General features: G+C 44.4%; 1 protein-coding gene across 1 annotated transcript; it reads right to left on the bottom strand.

Annotated features, from left to right (window-relative positions):
* Positions 1 to 5891: 5891 nt before the first annotated feature.
* LOC144824546 (beta-crystallin B1-like) lies at positions 5892 to 15640 on the bottom strand. The gene is made up of 6 exons (XM_078683600.1): positions 15608 to 15640; positions 14020 to 14093; positions 12726 to 12844; positions 10877 to 11009; positions 9268 to 9410; positions 5892 to 6938 (listed from the first exon to the last, which is right to left on the bottom strand). The coding sequence occupies exons 2-6, from the start codon at positions 14083 to 14085 to the stop codon at positions 6770 to 6772; spliced, it is 630 nt and encodes a 209-aa protein (XP_078539726.1). The 5' UTR covers positions 14086 to 14093; positions 15608 to 15640; the 3' UTR covers positions 5892 to 6769.
* Positions 15641 to 16792: the final 1152 nt, after the last annotated feature.

The raw sequence follows: 16792 nt of genomic DNA, 5'->3' as shown, positions 1-16792 counted from the left end.
AGGCAGGGTAACAGAGGTTACCTCTGTCCCCATCATCAGTCCAGGTTATTAATAATGGTTGGTAACAGATGAGCAGGGGAAATAGTCTTTTTAATGCTGCGTTTACCATGCATTACTGAGTGTGGGTGTTGGGGTGGGTGTTGGGGCGGGCGAAGCGGATGGGGGAATCCCCCCAAAAATGTGAGTTACCTGTGTGCTGCCGGGTGCCGCCGCCTCTCCTCCATCGTCTTCTGGCGCATCAACAGGAAGCACACAGCCTCCCAGAATCCCCTGTCCAATCACAACGCTGCCTTACAGCAGTGTTGTGATCGGTCTGAGTACCGTGGTTTGGTGCTCAGACAGCAGCATGAAGGCTGGGCATGTTCTACACTAGACTGTGTAATGCAGCCTGGTGGGAAAGATGCAAAGTGCGCAGGACTATTTGACGGGCCCAAGTGTGCTTAACACTCTTTCCCCTGCACTGGTCAGTCCAGCCCCACCCGGCCCACACTCAAGCAACACTTTATTATCATTTTTTCGTTTTCCTTTTTACACTGCTCACAGTAGGGCAACGCTCCTCCGCCTTAGTGTTGGAGCCGCCGCTGCCTTTACCACATAGATTGTACGACAGGTGAGTACAACTCAGATAAGTTCATTAAAAGGTGTTTACCAGGGTAGAGGTAAAGGGAGATAAAGGTAGAGGTAAATGGTAGTAAGGGTGATTTTAGGGTTAAGGGATGGATTGATTAAGGGTAGTTTTAGGGTTTAGGGTTGGGAAGAGGTGATGAAAGCTAAGAGTAATTTTTGTGATATGGGGAGGGTAGTGGTAACGGGAAGTAATGGTCATTTAAGGGTTTTGGGGTGGGTAGAGGGAAAGGGATGAAAGGGTAAATGTGGGTTTTAAGGCAGGAAAGAGGTAAAGGGAGGTAAGGAGTTAGAAAAGGAGAGATTTGCTTCCCTCAAAAAATTAAATATTTATATATTATATATGTATATGCATATATTACCTACTGGGGGTTGGCAGTAGGTAGTTGTAGTTAGGACCTGGTTTCCATTGGAAAAGCGTTTTTTGTTTGCTAATAACTTTAGCGCAGTTTGATGAAAATTCACAACATTCTCAAAACTAGTTTGCCACTCACTTCAGCTTTCTGTCTGGAAAGCTACGGGGTGATTTGTCAAGTGGGGGCCAAGATAAAGGTGACTATCTATCTATCTATCTATCTATCTATCTATCTATCTATCTATCTATCTATCTATCTATCTATCTATCTATATGCCACACTACTCTCCTCCTGCACTTTATGGTGGGTGTCAGCCGAAACGCGTTGGTCATTTAATTTTGATAAACATTTGGAGTTGTTAACCCCTTGACCGCGGCGGTAATTCCCCTGCGGTGCTGGGGGGGAGGGGGATCGCGCTGCGCCGCCATGCTTGTGACGGAACCACTCCGTCACGAGCCACGGGCGCGCTGTGCTCATGACAGAGCGCTGTGAAAGAACCACTTCGTCATTAGCACAGCACGCCCGTGGCTCGTGACGGAGTAATTCCGTCACGAGCATGGAACGGGTTAATGAAATGTGCCAGCCCTAGAAATACCTATATGGTTGTTATCTTTTACTCACTTCAAAATCATCTATTATATGCCACGACATTGTCATGGAAAGGCAGATGTTTTGTCAAGGCAGGAAAAGGTGAGAGATAGTTCAGATTCCACTCCTACCATTCTGACTGTAATCCTTACATGGAGGAGACCAATTTCCTATAGAAGCTGGAAGTAGTTCAAGGAACCATATATCGAAGTGAACCGCTTAAAGGATAACCTAATAACACACAGAACTGTCAGTGATTGTTGTGTAGAAAAGAAAGAATATTTGTTAATTGTTCCTCATTACAAAAGTATCTAGTTGGTCCCATAGCGCTCATGTAGCCTGGCACCCTGGGTAAACAAAGACATTAGACATGAACTGAACCAGTAAGTGTAGTGGCCTAAAATGCAGACAGAGTAAAAGAATATGTGGAATCTTTTTCGCATGCACACTTTGGTTTGCCATCTCAATAGACTTTATTGTTGAACTACCACTGTAGAATAGCAATATAATGATATAATTTATGGTGGATTAGGATGGACTATTGTATTACTATAAAGAAATTACCCACAGCTAAAGCAGCTGTCAAATATCTTCTCCAGAATATTTTATGATTTGATTTTTGTGACCAGTAAAAAGTTTTAGAAATCGACCTATGTGCGAGTAAGTCATTTTGTGAAATTCCAATTTGGAGTGTGGCATAATCTAACCTATCTCACGAATATTAATGAAGTAGGTTGCAAATTGCGACTCACATCACAGTGATGGTGGCCTGCTGGGTCAGCACACCACCATGCCTGTGATCCACTTTTCAATAAAGGAAACGGTGCAGCGTTTGACGACTCCAACTCAGGAGTCAGTAACTTCAAATTTTGGAAATCAGATTTTAGTATTAACCCCTCCCATGCTCGTGACGGAACCGTTCCGTCACGAGCCTCGGGTGGGCTGTGCTGGTGACGGAACGGTTCTGCCTGCGCTGACGTTCTGAAGAACGGGCAGGGCCGTGACGGAACCGTTCCCTCACAAGCACAGCTCACCCGAGGGCCGTGACGGAGCGGTTCCGTCATGAGTACGGGAGCGCCACGCGGCCCCGCCTCCCCCTTAGCGCTGTGGCGGAATAGCCGCCGCAGCAAAGGGGTTAAAACATTGATCTATTGTATACCAAGGGTCCTATTTATGAGGAGGGTTGCATCACGTTTTCACCACGCAAGGTGGTACAAACAGTTGCAAACCTTAAGTAAGATTTATGAAGCCATGCAAAGCCACTCTGCTTGCCCTGAGTGGGTTCATAAATCTGGAGTAACAAATTGCTGCGTTGCATTACTCTGCCCTGGGAAGGCATCGCATGGCATTGGGTGTCCCCATGCAACTCCATTGTTTTTTTATGCATTCCCAGATTTACCAGTATTGGTAAACCAGGGAATGCGCCAAAACATTATGCATTCCCAAGGGAGGCGTAACAAGGAAAAATATCTCTATTTCTCCTTTTTTCTTCCTCTTTATATGTGTAAAAAGAGGAATATTCCCCCCAGGTATGTTTTTGTGCAGCATGGTGCCTCTTCCTGCACAATAACAATACTGCATGCAACACAGGCACCATTGCACCATAGCACAAGTGTCCCTCCATTGGCACTAGGCTACCAAAAGAGTGCCAGCGTATGGGAACGGACAGGAATGTACCATATTGCATTAAATACGGCACATTCCTGCCCTTTCCCAGTCTCGCAGTACTGTGCAACAAGGTGACTTGCTGCGCTGCACTGTGTGACTACTTCATAAATTAGCCCCCACATTTGTATTTGAAAGGGACACTTACAGCGTGCCCATTCAAAATACTAAATTGGTATGTGGTCACAATACCATTTAAGGAGTCAGCAGAAATTTACAAATTCCTAAAATGAGATAAGTGCAATAAAAAATAATTTTACTGTCGCAAACTCCAAATCAAACCATTTTTGATGGTCAAAATGCTTTTGACAAGAGTGGCATAAAGACTTGGATAGTTGCATCATCATGGAAAGGCTGCCCGCAGAAACACTCCAAAATATGGGAAGCCTGAGGCCAATATCAAGAAATTGTTCTCAGCCAAATCACTTAACCAATAACAGCCCTAGATGAGGTGGTTCAAGGTTATGAGGCCTGACGACCCAAGAGGTGTTTATCCATGAGACTCAGTCGGCGATTACTGCACAGTCTGGATCATGATATTGACTGTGGGGTGGGCAGGAGGTTGGGGGAGACAGGGCATGTTCTGTTTTCATACTGTTGCATCTCGTACAGGTTCAAAAATTCTATAAAATGTGGTATACATTTCTAAAAAATACTTTGTACATCAGGTCCTAATTTATCATGGCAAAGTGAAATCCCTCTTCTGCTAACGAGTTCATTTGACCTGGTCGAGATCTCTTGGATGCTACATTGTTGTAGGTCCATTGTGCTGTGAAGACTAATTTGAAGATTGAAGTATTGTAAACAGTGGGCCAAGTTACTTTTTCTGGTTAGATCACCTTAAAAGCTTAATTGCCTGGCAGCTGAGAGTTAGCTTGACCCTTTGGTCAAGGAAGTGTATGTTCAAGGCAGCTTCTTGATGACTTTTAAGTACACTCTCTTAGGGCCTTATTACAACTTCGACGGTCTGACCATCAGACCGCCAAAGCTGTGTGCATTGCAAGACCGCTGTGCTGGTGGTCTTAAGACTGCCACGTTCTGATAAGACGGGGGAGCAGGCAGTGTGCCAGCCATGGTCTTGCGCTTTCTGCGTGCTTTGGCTCACTGAGTGAGCCTGAAGGCAATGCAGCAGCCCAGCTGCACCTGCACTGTTGGGCGCACATCTCTGGTATGCACCATGTTGTGCATCCCACACGGTGCACGCATGACAGTGTAAGAGTAGGGGGCACAACATATGCCTCTAGTCACACTACAAAAAGGTCACCAACGCCCAGGGTCCCTGTTTGGGCCCTCTCCTTGCCTATCTGCCAGCTTTTTCATAGCAGTTTGACTGCCATGCAAAAAGCTTGTCGAAGGGCAAGTCGTGATATGGACATGATGCCAGCCTCAGCACCGCCTCCTCCTACCCACTCTGAACACCACCAGCACTGCAGGATTGTGGTGGTGCTGGTTATGTTGTAGTGGGTTGGTTGCGGTCTGAACCTCGCACTCATAATACGGCGGTCAGACCCCCGAGGTCACGGAGGTCTGACCACAACCAGAGGTTCGATGGTCTTGAGATCGCCAAACTCATCATGAGACCCTTAAGTCATACAATACATAGTTTAACTTTAGTATCTTATTGCCTATAGAACAAAGCTATGAGTGCTTTGGGTGTTCCAGGCTCCACCTTTAGGAGGATCTAGGACCCAACACCCCATATCAACACATCCCAGCCAGCATTACACTCTGGGCCTGATTCTGATGCGGTTAGGAAAGCATTCCCACCTAGGGCCTGATTCCGATGCGGTTAGGAAGGCCTCCTAATGGCATTTGCTCCTTCCAAATCGGATCGGGAATGTGTCTTCCCGACCCAGGGCCCAATTATGATGCGGGTAGGAACATATGCTCCCATTGAAGTCAATGAGAGTCCAACCAAATTGTATCTGGGAGCATCCAGATGCATTGTACTCGGTTGGTCGGACTCTCCCGATCTGAGTGGGTTGGAAACCATTTCCAAACCGATACGGTCTGGAAGCTTTTCAACCCGCATCAGAATCGGGCCTTTTCTGTGTATGTCATGGTCAACTGGTCGGAGGCTCCATCAGCTTCTGTGTGACAAAGACTTCAAAAATGCCATAGGAACCCCTACTCTTGTCAAAAGATTTCTGTTGTGATATAAATTTAGATTTGTAATTTGCAATGCCAAACTCAGAAATGTGTACTATTAATACTTTTCACCATAGACAGCCCTGACCAATTACATAGCTTGCACGCTGTGTCCTGCTATGATTCTACAGAAAGATTGGTTGAAACCCTCAGCTTCTCACGATCCAGATCTTACCTCCCACTTGCACTCCGCCATTAGCTTTCCTGTATGATGTATGAATTCCTCTACTTTAGAATAACCCTGGCATTCAACCACTGCCTCCCCTGCTGTAAAACATCGTTCTGCTAACCATGTACAACTTTATGCTCATCTAGGCACACCTAATCCATTTCAACTATTCATATCTAAAGTACAGACCCACGAGCCATGGCTCTGCACAAGATAATGTACATATCTTTGCATTTGTTACGACGGTCAAATAAATAGTATCATTATTTACTACATACAGAGCACTCGTATAAAAGAGAGTCCCCCTGTGACTGAAGTTCAAATCAGGCACCACACCAAGGTAAGAGACATGTTTTTTATTATGCTGATTTCTGTAAAGAGGTGAACGGGTTGATGGATACAGATCTTGTGTGTGATGTATACAGACGGCCAGTGCTTGGAAGTAGGGAACAGGAGCACAGATACTGATGGCTTCTCCACTGAGGTCTCAATTTTAAAAGTTCCCTGAGAAAAACACCACAAAAAAGTGTTTTTGAAGAAGAAATGAATTGACAAAACGCTGTCCCTGGGTTGCCCTTCTGCCCTTCCATTGGCAAATGAATTTGCATTGTAAAATGTGCTGAAGGATTCCTGCATTTCAGGGCTGCGTAGGCTGAGTCACACCCAATGTGGGAGTGAATGGTTAAAATGACAGCAACAGTGGACAGAATTCAGAATATTATTTCCTGAGACTTCATCCAGGGCAAGGACAAGCCTGTCATGTGCATGACATGTAAAAGGAATGGTGAAGGGTGTTGTACTTGGGTTGGAAGACACTACGAGGAAGTCTGTTCTCCGATGCTTGGGTTAGCTTTGATGGTACTTTCTAAAAGCAGCCAGATGATCCTAGAACGGTAAGCAGGTGTGTGCTCCGAAAAGATAGAAGTGGCTTTATCTATGCCTCTCTCAGAGCCCTAGCTTCAAGGACCAAGGGCTGTCTCCTGATTTGTGCCACAAATCCTCCATCGTTCCAGCCAAACGCCCAAGCCCTCAGAGTTTTCTTTCACTGCTGCCAGAACCTTGAATGTGCTCACTTCTCCCGCAGGTACACCGGGTCATTCCCTTATTTCCAAGTTTGAGTTCACGTGAAGCTTTTGAAACATGACAAAATGAAGATGCTTGAATAGAAAAGAAACAGGTCCCTTTTTGTTGCTGCTAGACTCCATCCTGGGCACCAGGTCTAGTTGAAGGCCTCAAAGTTGCCTCGTCTGTACCACTGGCTGTCCTTCACCCGCCGGATAGACTGCATCTGGGGCTGGGTGGCACCCCAGTTATTCCAGTGCTTGTAAGGTCCACACTCCATGAGGTACTGGAATCCTCTGTAGCCAGGATACTGATAACCGACCCACCTGAAAAAAAGAAGAGAAACTTAGAGAACAGGCAACACTCGTCATCAGAAGAACAAGCATCTTAGTACTAGGGGAGGCATACATAAAAGGAGGGTTACAGAAGGAATGGTACAGGGATATCGAGTTTTAAATATCATACTACAAAAATATCACAGCAAAAATAACTACGACCAAAATATCAGTAAGCTAAGTATACATAAAGAAGTATAGGTTTACTGTACTTAATTCCACCAATATTTACCTGGTCGATATATATCTTCAGTATATGTAGATGTGGAGTTAAACATAGTAAATCTCTGCTTACTGATATATATTTACCTCCACAGTATTTTAGCTGTTGATATTTATGCTGTGATACTCCGGTTGCACGAAACGTCTGTAGCTGCCATTGTAGCATACAACCTTACAAAAATATTTATAGTCACAAATGGAACGCACGCTATTTTAGAATGTAGCATACTGAATATTCTGCGTCCTGCCAGATTACTCATACTACAAGCTCTTCCCCTCTTCCTTGTTCTATGCAGTGATATCGATATTACATAACACTCTGCCCTTCTTTTTGCAAGAATTACGAGATCTAAGTGTCTGTCTCCATCTGCCATACCGTAGAAGACACATGGCCTCTTCTGTATCCCATTGCCCCCTCCCCCCCCCCCCCCCCCCGCCCCACAAATAGTACACCGACATCCAGTTTGCTGATCTTTTTAAATCCCTTTCCTATAAGTTTAAGTAGCCAATACTGATGATCCATTCCCTTCCCTTAGGGCCGCTCTGTAAATTACTCAGTGAGCTGAACTATGAGTCAGATGTACTAAACATTTTTAGCACTCTCAAACCCTCGGATTTGTAAAAATCTGAAGTTTTGCAATAGCTAAAAAGCTATTTGGTATGCACCACGCCCATTATACCATTTTACTCATTGTAAACAGTGACTTATTTGAGCTGGTGGTTGCAGGTGGGGCCCAATGGCACTAATTATTAAGTAACTATGCTTGTTTTTAATAATCAAACGTTGAACCACAGCAAGAAAAAGACGGTCAGATAATGTTGAAAAAGTAGGAAGAGAGAAATGTGGCAAAGGAGAAAGCAGAAGAAAATGTGCCTGCAATAGTGAAATAAAGTGGTAGGAAGAGTAGGATGGTGGACGAAAGACCCATGAGGTGAATCAAGACTAGACAGCCATGGTATTTGGCAACCCTAACTTTCCATACCGCTGGCAGCTGGCTTCAGAGAAAAAGTTAGACACTTCCATTTATTATTTTACAAACTAAGCAGTGTCAGTAAAGTGTTATTGTCGCCTAAAATGAGTTGGAGTCCTGGGATAATGTAAGGATGTATCCTTATATATCCGCTTTCCCAAATCCCCAAATGCGTATGCTGTTATCAAAATTTCGGGTGGCATTGAATTTTCGATATCTGAAACAGGAGAAGTTTGACGTACTATTTGATTCTGATAACAACGGTACCTGTGGGTTATCAGCGCAAATTTCTATCTTCATGTATTATAAGATTATTTGTATTTTTATAGTACTCGATACTTGATTTTAAAATCACTTTTTTTCCAAATATAATATTTGCCATCACAATGAGGCACTGGAACTTCTCACGAATTAGCAAAATTCTTAAAAACAAGCTTGGGCTAGAAATATTGTTAACGATTAGTATTGGTTAATGCTGACCAACCCCTGGGTTGATTCTGTGGAGGAGGTGTGTTAAGCGTCAAACTGATAATTGGTGGAAATGTGCAGAATCGTTTAAAATGCGGTTTGACATGGGGGGGAATGAGTAGGTTGTTTTATTGATTGTTTATTGGCCTGGGTGGTGGGGGCGGGGGGAGCGGCTTGGGTAGGGAGTTTTTTTTATTGTAAACGTGTGTTTATTGTTTAATAGACGTGTCTAAACAATAATAAAGATTTTATACCTACCTCAAATGGGTTTAGAAATGTATACTAAATCACAATTTGGAAGGTGCGTGTTTGTGGCATCCTTTTCAAATTGTTCTTTGGGACCCTATGTACCCGTAACCCCTTTGTGAATCCGGGTGGCAGCTTCAGGGGGTACTAGCCAGTGATCCAGAGGACTAGTGCCAAATCTCATTGAAGTTTTTCGTTTTGTTTTTAAAGGAACCCCTATGGAAACGGGGCAGGGAGTAGCTTAGCCAGTGAGATTCTTCCCCATTCTTCACGCACAATTGGCCTATTTTAGAAATACCGACATTACTCCATTGAAGTCCTTCCATATCTCATCAGAACCACCACCATGAGGCCTTTCAGTTTTCTCAAGTCTACTCCAATTTCTCAATCCCAGAAAAATATATAGAACTTACGTTCCTCCTTGAACTTGGAGGCTGGCAACTCGGTCTTGGAATCCATATGACCATAGGCTGGGAATATCCTCATCGCAAACCTCCATTTTTCTGCCTTCAAAGTTGGGACTTTCAAACATGCAGATCTTGTAATCCTGGTTGTCCTGTGGCATAGCACAAAAGGAAAGGGGTGACCATTAATAACAACATTGGCACCTGCTCTAACGCCATACATTCATTCCATCTTTCATGTGTTTGTAAAGACATTTCCCATTTTACCCTTTTTACTCCCAATAAAGTCAAATTCTGCTACACACATTCCTATACCCATACTGAGGCAAAAAGGCCCTTTGTGTGCAAATGCATTCTACACTCCTGGGTACGTATTATGCATACGGCGCACTTTCTCTGTTTGCACCACGGCTCACCTTTCAATAGTGCTCTGGGCGCAAACGTGGACAGTACACTCTATTACAAAGAATGCACTGCCCCCAGGGAAGCCGTGAGCCCGTGCGGCTTTCAAGGCAGGACATTCAAGTGAAATACGGAGCCGCTCTGTGTTTTACAATGCAGGTGGTATGTCGCTTGACTTTGAAGAGGGGAGTGACTGCACCCACCTGCATGGAGATGCCTGGAGGGGTCCATGGGACGCGCTTTCTCCCCTCCAGAGGGCTACCTTTAGGAGGTGCACAGAAGTGCACCTGCTAAGGGCATGTTTGCCTCTGCACCCGCATCCCGAATAATAAAAGGTTCAGAGGTAAAGTTATGGCACTACATATGCCCTAGGGCTATCGGTATTACAGAAGAGGACGCAGAAGGATCTGCTGCCCATTTTGCAATACCATTGTGCCTCTAGAGTACAGAAAGTGGGCACACATGCCCTTTTGCGTCCCCAGTGTGCAATGTAAAAATAAGGTCCCCGTTGAACTATTCTGGTTTGGGTGGTACAGGCGAAGTCTGAGGTGTTTCCTGAAGGCCTAGAATGGGATGGAGGTAATTAGGTTGGAACGCAATGGACTAGGTTTGATAAGGTCGCTTTTGATTTGATTTGGTGAGGATTTATTTATGTTTGTTTAAAGTAGTTAACATTGGATTAGGATGGATTGGGTTTAGTTCCATTGGTTTGGATTGTCTTCTACATGGTTCATTTGTGTTGAGTTACATTAGTTTGGTTGAATACATTTGAATTATGTTATATTGAGTCAGCCTGGGCTAGAATGATTAGGTTGGGTTGATTTAGTTGGGCTTTTCTCAGAGTTCCATATGCAGTATGTTCCAGGTTTCCGGGAATATATACCAGAAATACAGGTCATCTGCGGTGGAGATGGAGAACAGGGGCACCTCTGGTGACGTTGGGAGGTGGACGCCACTCTAAATTTAGTTTTATGGAGAGCTATTCATTCCTTGATATGTTGTTAAATGTTATTAGATACGTTTGTGTGGGTAGAGAGAAGTTTGAAAATTAACCACACCTTGACAGGAGCCAAGAGAGGACATTGTAGCAGAGGTTTACATGGATTTACTTCTTTGTTTAGATAATACTCTGGATGTGAACTTTGGATTCTGTGGTCATTACTACTTGTGACTAAAACTGGGATGATCTAAATAAAAAGAAACAGATGTGGGTTACCATGAGGATGGGCCGGATAGACATGATCCTGTCGGCCCGAAAGCAGTTGGACCAGGAATCCCAGCGTGGATATTCTCCCTTCTCCAAGATAAACATTTCACCACCAAAATCCTTCTGTTCAAAAGCCACCCAGCTGTGAAGAGAAAAACACATATCACACTGAGTAAAAAAACCATGGGTTTGGGACAGAAAACTAGGAACCAATTACATTTGCCACACTGACTACATTTCTCAATGATCACCATTTACTTTTCAATTGTAATCTCCTCTTCTTTAGTATTTTGGAATTGACTCCATTTTGTTTTCTCATCTTTCGGAATTGACTTTATTTAGATTTTTCCTCTTTGTATTTCTTGTGAAAACGAAAGTGCATCTGCATCTCTTGCAGGAACAGGAGACTCTCTTTAATCCTTCATTTAAGAAACCCATTTATTTGTCACCCTTCCTACCTTAAAGAGTCAGATCCCCGCCCCGCTACTGTGTGACTTCTTTTTTATAGACAGATGCATTTCAGATGTCAAACTTACAACTTTGGCCAGTATTTATAGGTAAAAAAAGTACTTCTTCAATCTCTGACAGGAGCATACTGAGCTTAAACTCCTACGAGTACAAAGGTGTGACCAAGGCATAATTTGGAAAATATTGAAAGCTGGTGCCCAAAGTTCTGCTCAGAAGCCCATGGCTGCAGCTATTACATGTGGGTGGGCTAAATACTAAGGTTGCGTACTCTGGAATCCATCTCATGCCTCTTTAATTGACTACCAGATAACCCATGCCCATTATCTAACTCTTGCAGGTTTCCGCTTTCTTACGTTGCAATAGTTTTTCTGTATTTCTCTTACTCCTTATTTCCCCTTTGTGTTTTTCCCTCTATTGCTCTCGGGAAATGTCCAATGAGGAAAAATAAGTGCTGGTCCCAAACATGAGTGCCGTGAGGATTCAACAGCAAGCCCAGCTCAAATTAAGCACTGGTGTGACTTTTAGTCAATTTCTTTTTTGGAAGGAACACATACATCTCAATAAAGAATTCTATTTGTACAGAGTAACAGCTTCAATCATGGGAAAATACAGCTCCCAGTTAAGGTGGTAGTCTCACACTGCTGCTTGACATTTCTCCAATAATGGGTGACTAAAAACTCAATATGAGGTGAACATTCGGGATGCAGAGAGACTGAAACTGATTGACAAAGCGGTAAGGGATTCCTTCTGATATTATGATTTAATCTTGGCATCCCAGGATCCTATGCACAGTCTGAAGACTAATAGAGTTACACACCTGAGTGATTACTAGCTAACTCTCCCAAATCAGGCACCTAAACGTGTCACACTGGTCATCCTGCCGCACCAATTCAGCTAACCAAAGGTGATCCATTAAGCACTCACATTACATGCCCAGCTCTATGCCTCAGGTTGCTTCTTACCCAGTTTGAGAAAACATTGACAACATTTTGAACCCAAGACCTATACTCAACTGCTGCACTAGATAAAACTGGAAGAAGGAACATAGCATTTGTAGTAATATACCTTAAATTTAAGAGCTGCAAAGTGCCGATTGAGAGCCTACTAACAAATGTATAAATAATTAAATATAGACGTGGCAATAGCAGATTTAGCATGCTGAATTCAAAGTAAAGGCTTATCCTCTGCCACAAACTGATTCCAGTCACACTAAGGATCTTTTATAGCTGTACAAAGTAAGAAAGATCTTCACTACCAGGCGTGAGTACATTTAGGCATCTGTTTTTCCTTTCAGGGCTGATGGCTCAGTCTCTTATGGAACATTCATTTACTGATATAAAATAGACTGGCAGGGGAGGATGTGTGTGACCTACAGAAAACAAACACTTACGGGCCAGACTCCACGCGGATGGATTTCACATGATCAAGTCCTCGATCGCCCATATTCCGGCACTCAGTGGTGAACTCGGTCTTCCTTCCTTGGAAGTTCTCGTACTCATAGCAGAAGACCTGGGAGTGAAAATTGGATTACTATGGGCTCCTTCTACTCCCATTCTCCCCTGTAGGCTTTCTCAACGAAGTATTTCAATGGTAGGCAGATAGGGTTTGGAAGACCCTGGGTCAGGGCTTGGGCCATGAGAAATGGGGTCAGGGTCAAAGGGTCAAGGGTATACCTGTCAGGATGAGACAGGGTTTGAGTAACAATTTAGTAAGAGAGAGACAGAGGCGAGGAGGGAGACATGTTTATGGATCTGCAGAATCTTGGACGTTTGGAGACGGGGTATTGAAAAGGCACGGTTACAAAGCAAGGAAGTCAAGGACAAATGGTTCATGAATATTATTAATAAGCGGAGAATGGATCAGGGAGAGCTTGTCAGGAATAGAGCAAACAGTTCCTAAGAGGGGCTGGCAAAAAAAAGATGGAGTATGGGAGAGACAACATAGGGAGGAACGGTGCCAAAGAGAGGCAGAACAAAGAGCGGTGGTCACACAGAGACAGAGTCAACGAGATGGATGAATTCAAGGAGAGATGCAGTAAAGTGACATGCGGGCAGAGCTCTCGAAGGTATCAGTCTACCAGTAATATTCAACATCAGACATCTAACCATGCTGTTCCCTTTACATACTATACCACATACAAGACTCACTGTCACCGGGCAGCCTGCTGAGCATGGAATCTTTGACCCAGAAGCCACGTGGGACTCATTATTTTTAGCTTGAGGTTTTTGAATAGTTCCATAAATGAAAATAGTTGGGTGGTTGGAAACAATATACCAATTTCTGAAATGGGATAGCAGAACCCACCACCATGGGGAAGCAATATGTTTTGTTACAAGTATTTTTATACCACAGTTCTACCATTTGTGCAGTCCCATGGTGCTTTCATACTCTGGGCACAGTTTATGTAAGCACTCGAAAACAGTGGCGTGAAAGTATCGTAAACCATGGCATCATAAGAACATGGCTGATTTAATGAGGTAAGGTTTGACAGTGTAGAAATTACTGGTCAAAGGCTTAGCGTCCAACATGGTGGAACCTGTCCTTCACACTTCTAAGTGTGTAAAGAAGTTCTATAAAGCTGAATATTTACAACACACTTTATCATTTGCAATTCTCTGTTCTGTTTAAATGGCCAATGCAATCATCATCAGTGCACCAGGGACTCTCACCAGACATGGACTTACCTTGAAGTTGTTATTGGCAACGGTAGAGTGGCTGCCAGCGCTGCCCTTAGCTCCACTGTGAGACATATCGGCAACTGCCAAAGAACAAGCACATTTATGTGAAAAAGGCAAGGCGTCTCAATGCACTATTGTTGTGGTCAAAGTTAAATTCTATATTGTGATAGCGGCACTGCGTCTTATGGAGTGTCCTACCTTGTGACGTCACTAAAATAACTAACTAAATGAATCATTATGCATGTGTATCACAATCACTACATTATTCTATCACCATTACTCTGAAACCCATATACTGTGTTCATGTATGTGCACTGGTATCACACAACGTTCAGCGACCTCTGCAGTGCAATCACAACATCTCTCAATCTCTGCAACACAATCTCAGTGTGATCTTTTGTCAAAGCCGCCGCTTCTTTATTACAGCCACCGTGTGCCTGCCCTGCTTCTGCTTTATTAGTGTCACTGTGAACCCCCTTCTTCATAATCAATGTCGTTTTTCCTCAGTCAAAATCACAGGTTTTTCTCTACGAAAATCGCTGTGTGTCTCCTGATTCTACTTCACTGTTTCTTCCTCTTTACCACATGTGCAAATTCTCCTTTACCACAATAACTATACATTTGTTTATCGCAATCTATGCATCTTCTCTTTCATTAGAATCACAGTGTATTTCATTTATAACAATCAGTGTACCCTTGCCTTCATCACACATCAGTACCTTCTCTTTTATCTTAATTATTGTGTATTTCCCACCATTCTAATCGATACATTCTTAGATTTGTTCTCAAGCACTCGCCTCCTGTCTCTCTCTCTCTCTGGTACCATACCTCTTGGCTATAGTCATCAGCACTGAATTTATGCAATTCTGCAGCCACAGTGTCTGCATAATTAAGGATTTGCCACATTCGCCACGTATTCAACCATTTGCTGCATGATATGTAGATTTCACCAAAAACGCGTCCCGGGCTCACACGATTCATAAATTACTAAAAACAAGTTCCAGGCTTTGTTCTGCACATTGACAGACTCTTTGCCAAGGTTAATTACTCACTGTTCAGAGGCAGGTGCTCTAATCAGATGTTTAACTGGTACTGACAAGATGTAACATTGCCCATACAGTACTAAAAAGTGCTACAATACCAAAATAATGATACAACACTGTCACAGATTGTGTTGCTATAAACTGCATGATTTGTCATGTCTTGCTTCATAGTTTTGTCAACTCTGCCACACAATTCACTCCTCCATTTCCACACAATACCAGAGGCCCTGTTCTTACATAGGAAAGGCTCAAATACTGGCAATATTTGACTATTTAAGATTATTCTTCCGCCCTGGCAAACGCACAATTCCAATGGAGTAGCCTGGGTACCACGGGCCACAATGGAAGCAAAGAATTTAGGCCCCTCTCACCTTCTTTTGCAAAAAGTACTTCACCCTCGCGCTCATGGAACCCTGTACCACTGCACCTGCTGCACTATTGAGAGCTATGCATACGGTTCCTCCCGAGGCGACTCTGAGATTATGTTCAGACGCAACCACCCTTCACACGTCCCGGTTTCCAGTATAAAACAACCAGTAAAGTTCACTTACAGTAAACGTGGCTCTCGACACGACCGACCACAGGGATGGCACCTAAGAAGTTATAGTCTAAAAAAATCCGCCCCGCGCTTTTATACTGCCCAAAGCTGCTTACCCGCGACCTTTGCTTGTCCCTCTCAGGGAGGAGGAGGCGGCCGGGGGGACCGATTCAGGCGGCCGGGGATCCGATTCAGGGCCCCATCCCGCACAAAGGCTCGCGTGAAAGGCCCCGGCTCTGCAGCCCCGCGTCCGGAGCTGACACCGTTCATTGCTTTGTGCTCACTCGACCTGTTAGCGGCACACAAAGGAGGCAGCCACACGCGCCGCGCGCCTCTTTGTGTTCATGCGGCGGGAGAGTGCTGACGGAAGGGTCTCGGAGGCCGCTGTCTCGTGACCGCGACTGCTGACAGAGGGGTTCGAAAGGGAAGTCACCTGGTTCACACGCAATGTGTTCAGGGAGCCAGGTACAGGGTACACCTCAACCGCAGCCCGACCCTATACCCTAAAGATAAACACGCCAGCTGCCTCGTGAGCACCTTGTACTTACAACATGCACAGGTGGCCTCATACCACTCGGCTGACAGCCTCAGAGCCGAACCATGTGTCCAGCCTCAAAAGGGAAACATGGCCCCTGCTGCGAGGGCTCCCTTACTGGCCCAAGGGCATCACAGCGTTTAAGTGAACACCAGATTACATCACACAAAGTCGAATTCATGTTTTCTAGGCACTAGGAGATTCAATGATTTGTCCAGAATCACAGAATGTTGGTCTGCTGCTGGGGCTCGAACCTGGTCCCCAAGTTCCAAAGACCACTTCAAACCCGGTCCAACATTTGAAGACAAACTTAGCCTTGGCCTCTTCTTGATCTCCCTGTTGGCAGAAGTTTCAGACGGGAAGTCAACCCTTTTCACCTTCAGTGTGTTCAGGGTCCTCAAAGCCTCACACCTGGGGCCTAACCCTAAAAGTCTAGCATGCGGGATAACTCGTGGTCTCACTCTTGCCTGGGGCTTCAGATGGAAGTTAATCTTGTTCACCTGCAATGGATTCCGGGGAAGGAGCGGAGTGGTAACGCAATTGCATCCGAAGCTCCAAACCTGGACCGCAACCTTACTGTCGAAGGCAAATATGATGGCTCCCTTGTGATCTCACCATTGGCACAAGCATCGGATTGGGAGTCAACCTCGTTCCCCTACCATG

Source organism: Lissotriton helveticus, chromosome 3_1, assembly GCF_964261635.1.
Source record: "Lissotriton helveticus chromosome 3_1, aLisHel1.1, whole genome shotgun sequence".
Taxonomy (NCBI): Eukaryota; Metazoa; Chordata; class Amphibia; order Caudata; family Salamandridae; genus Lissotriton; species Lissotriton helveticus.
The sequence above is the reverse complement of the archived record's forward strand: the minus strand, read 5'-3'. Positions and strand labels throughout refer to the sequence as shown.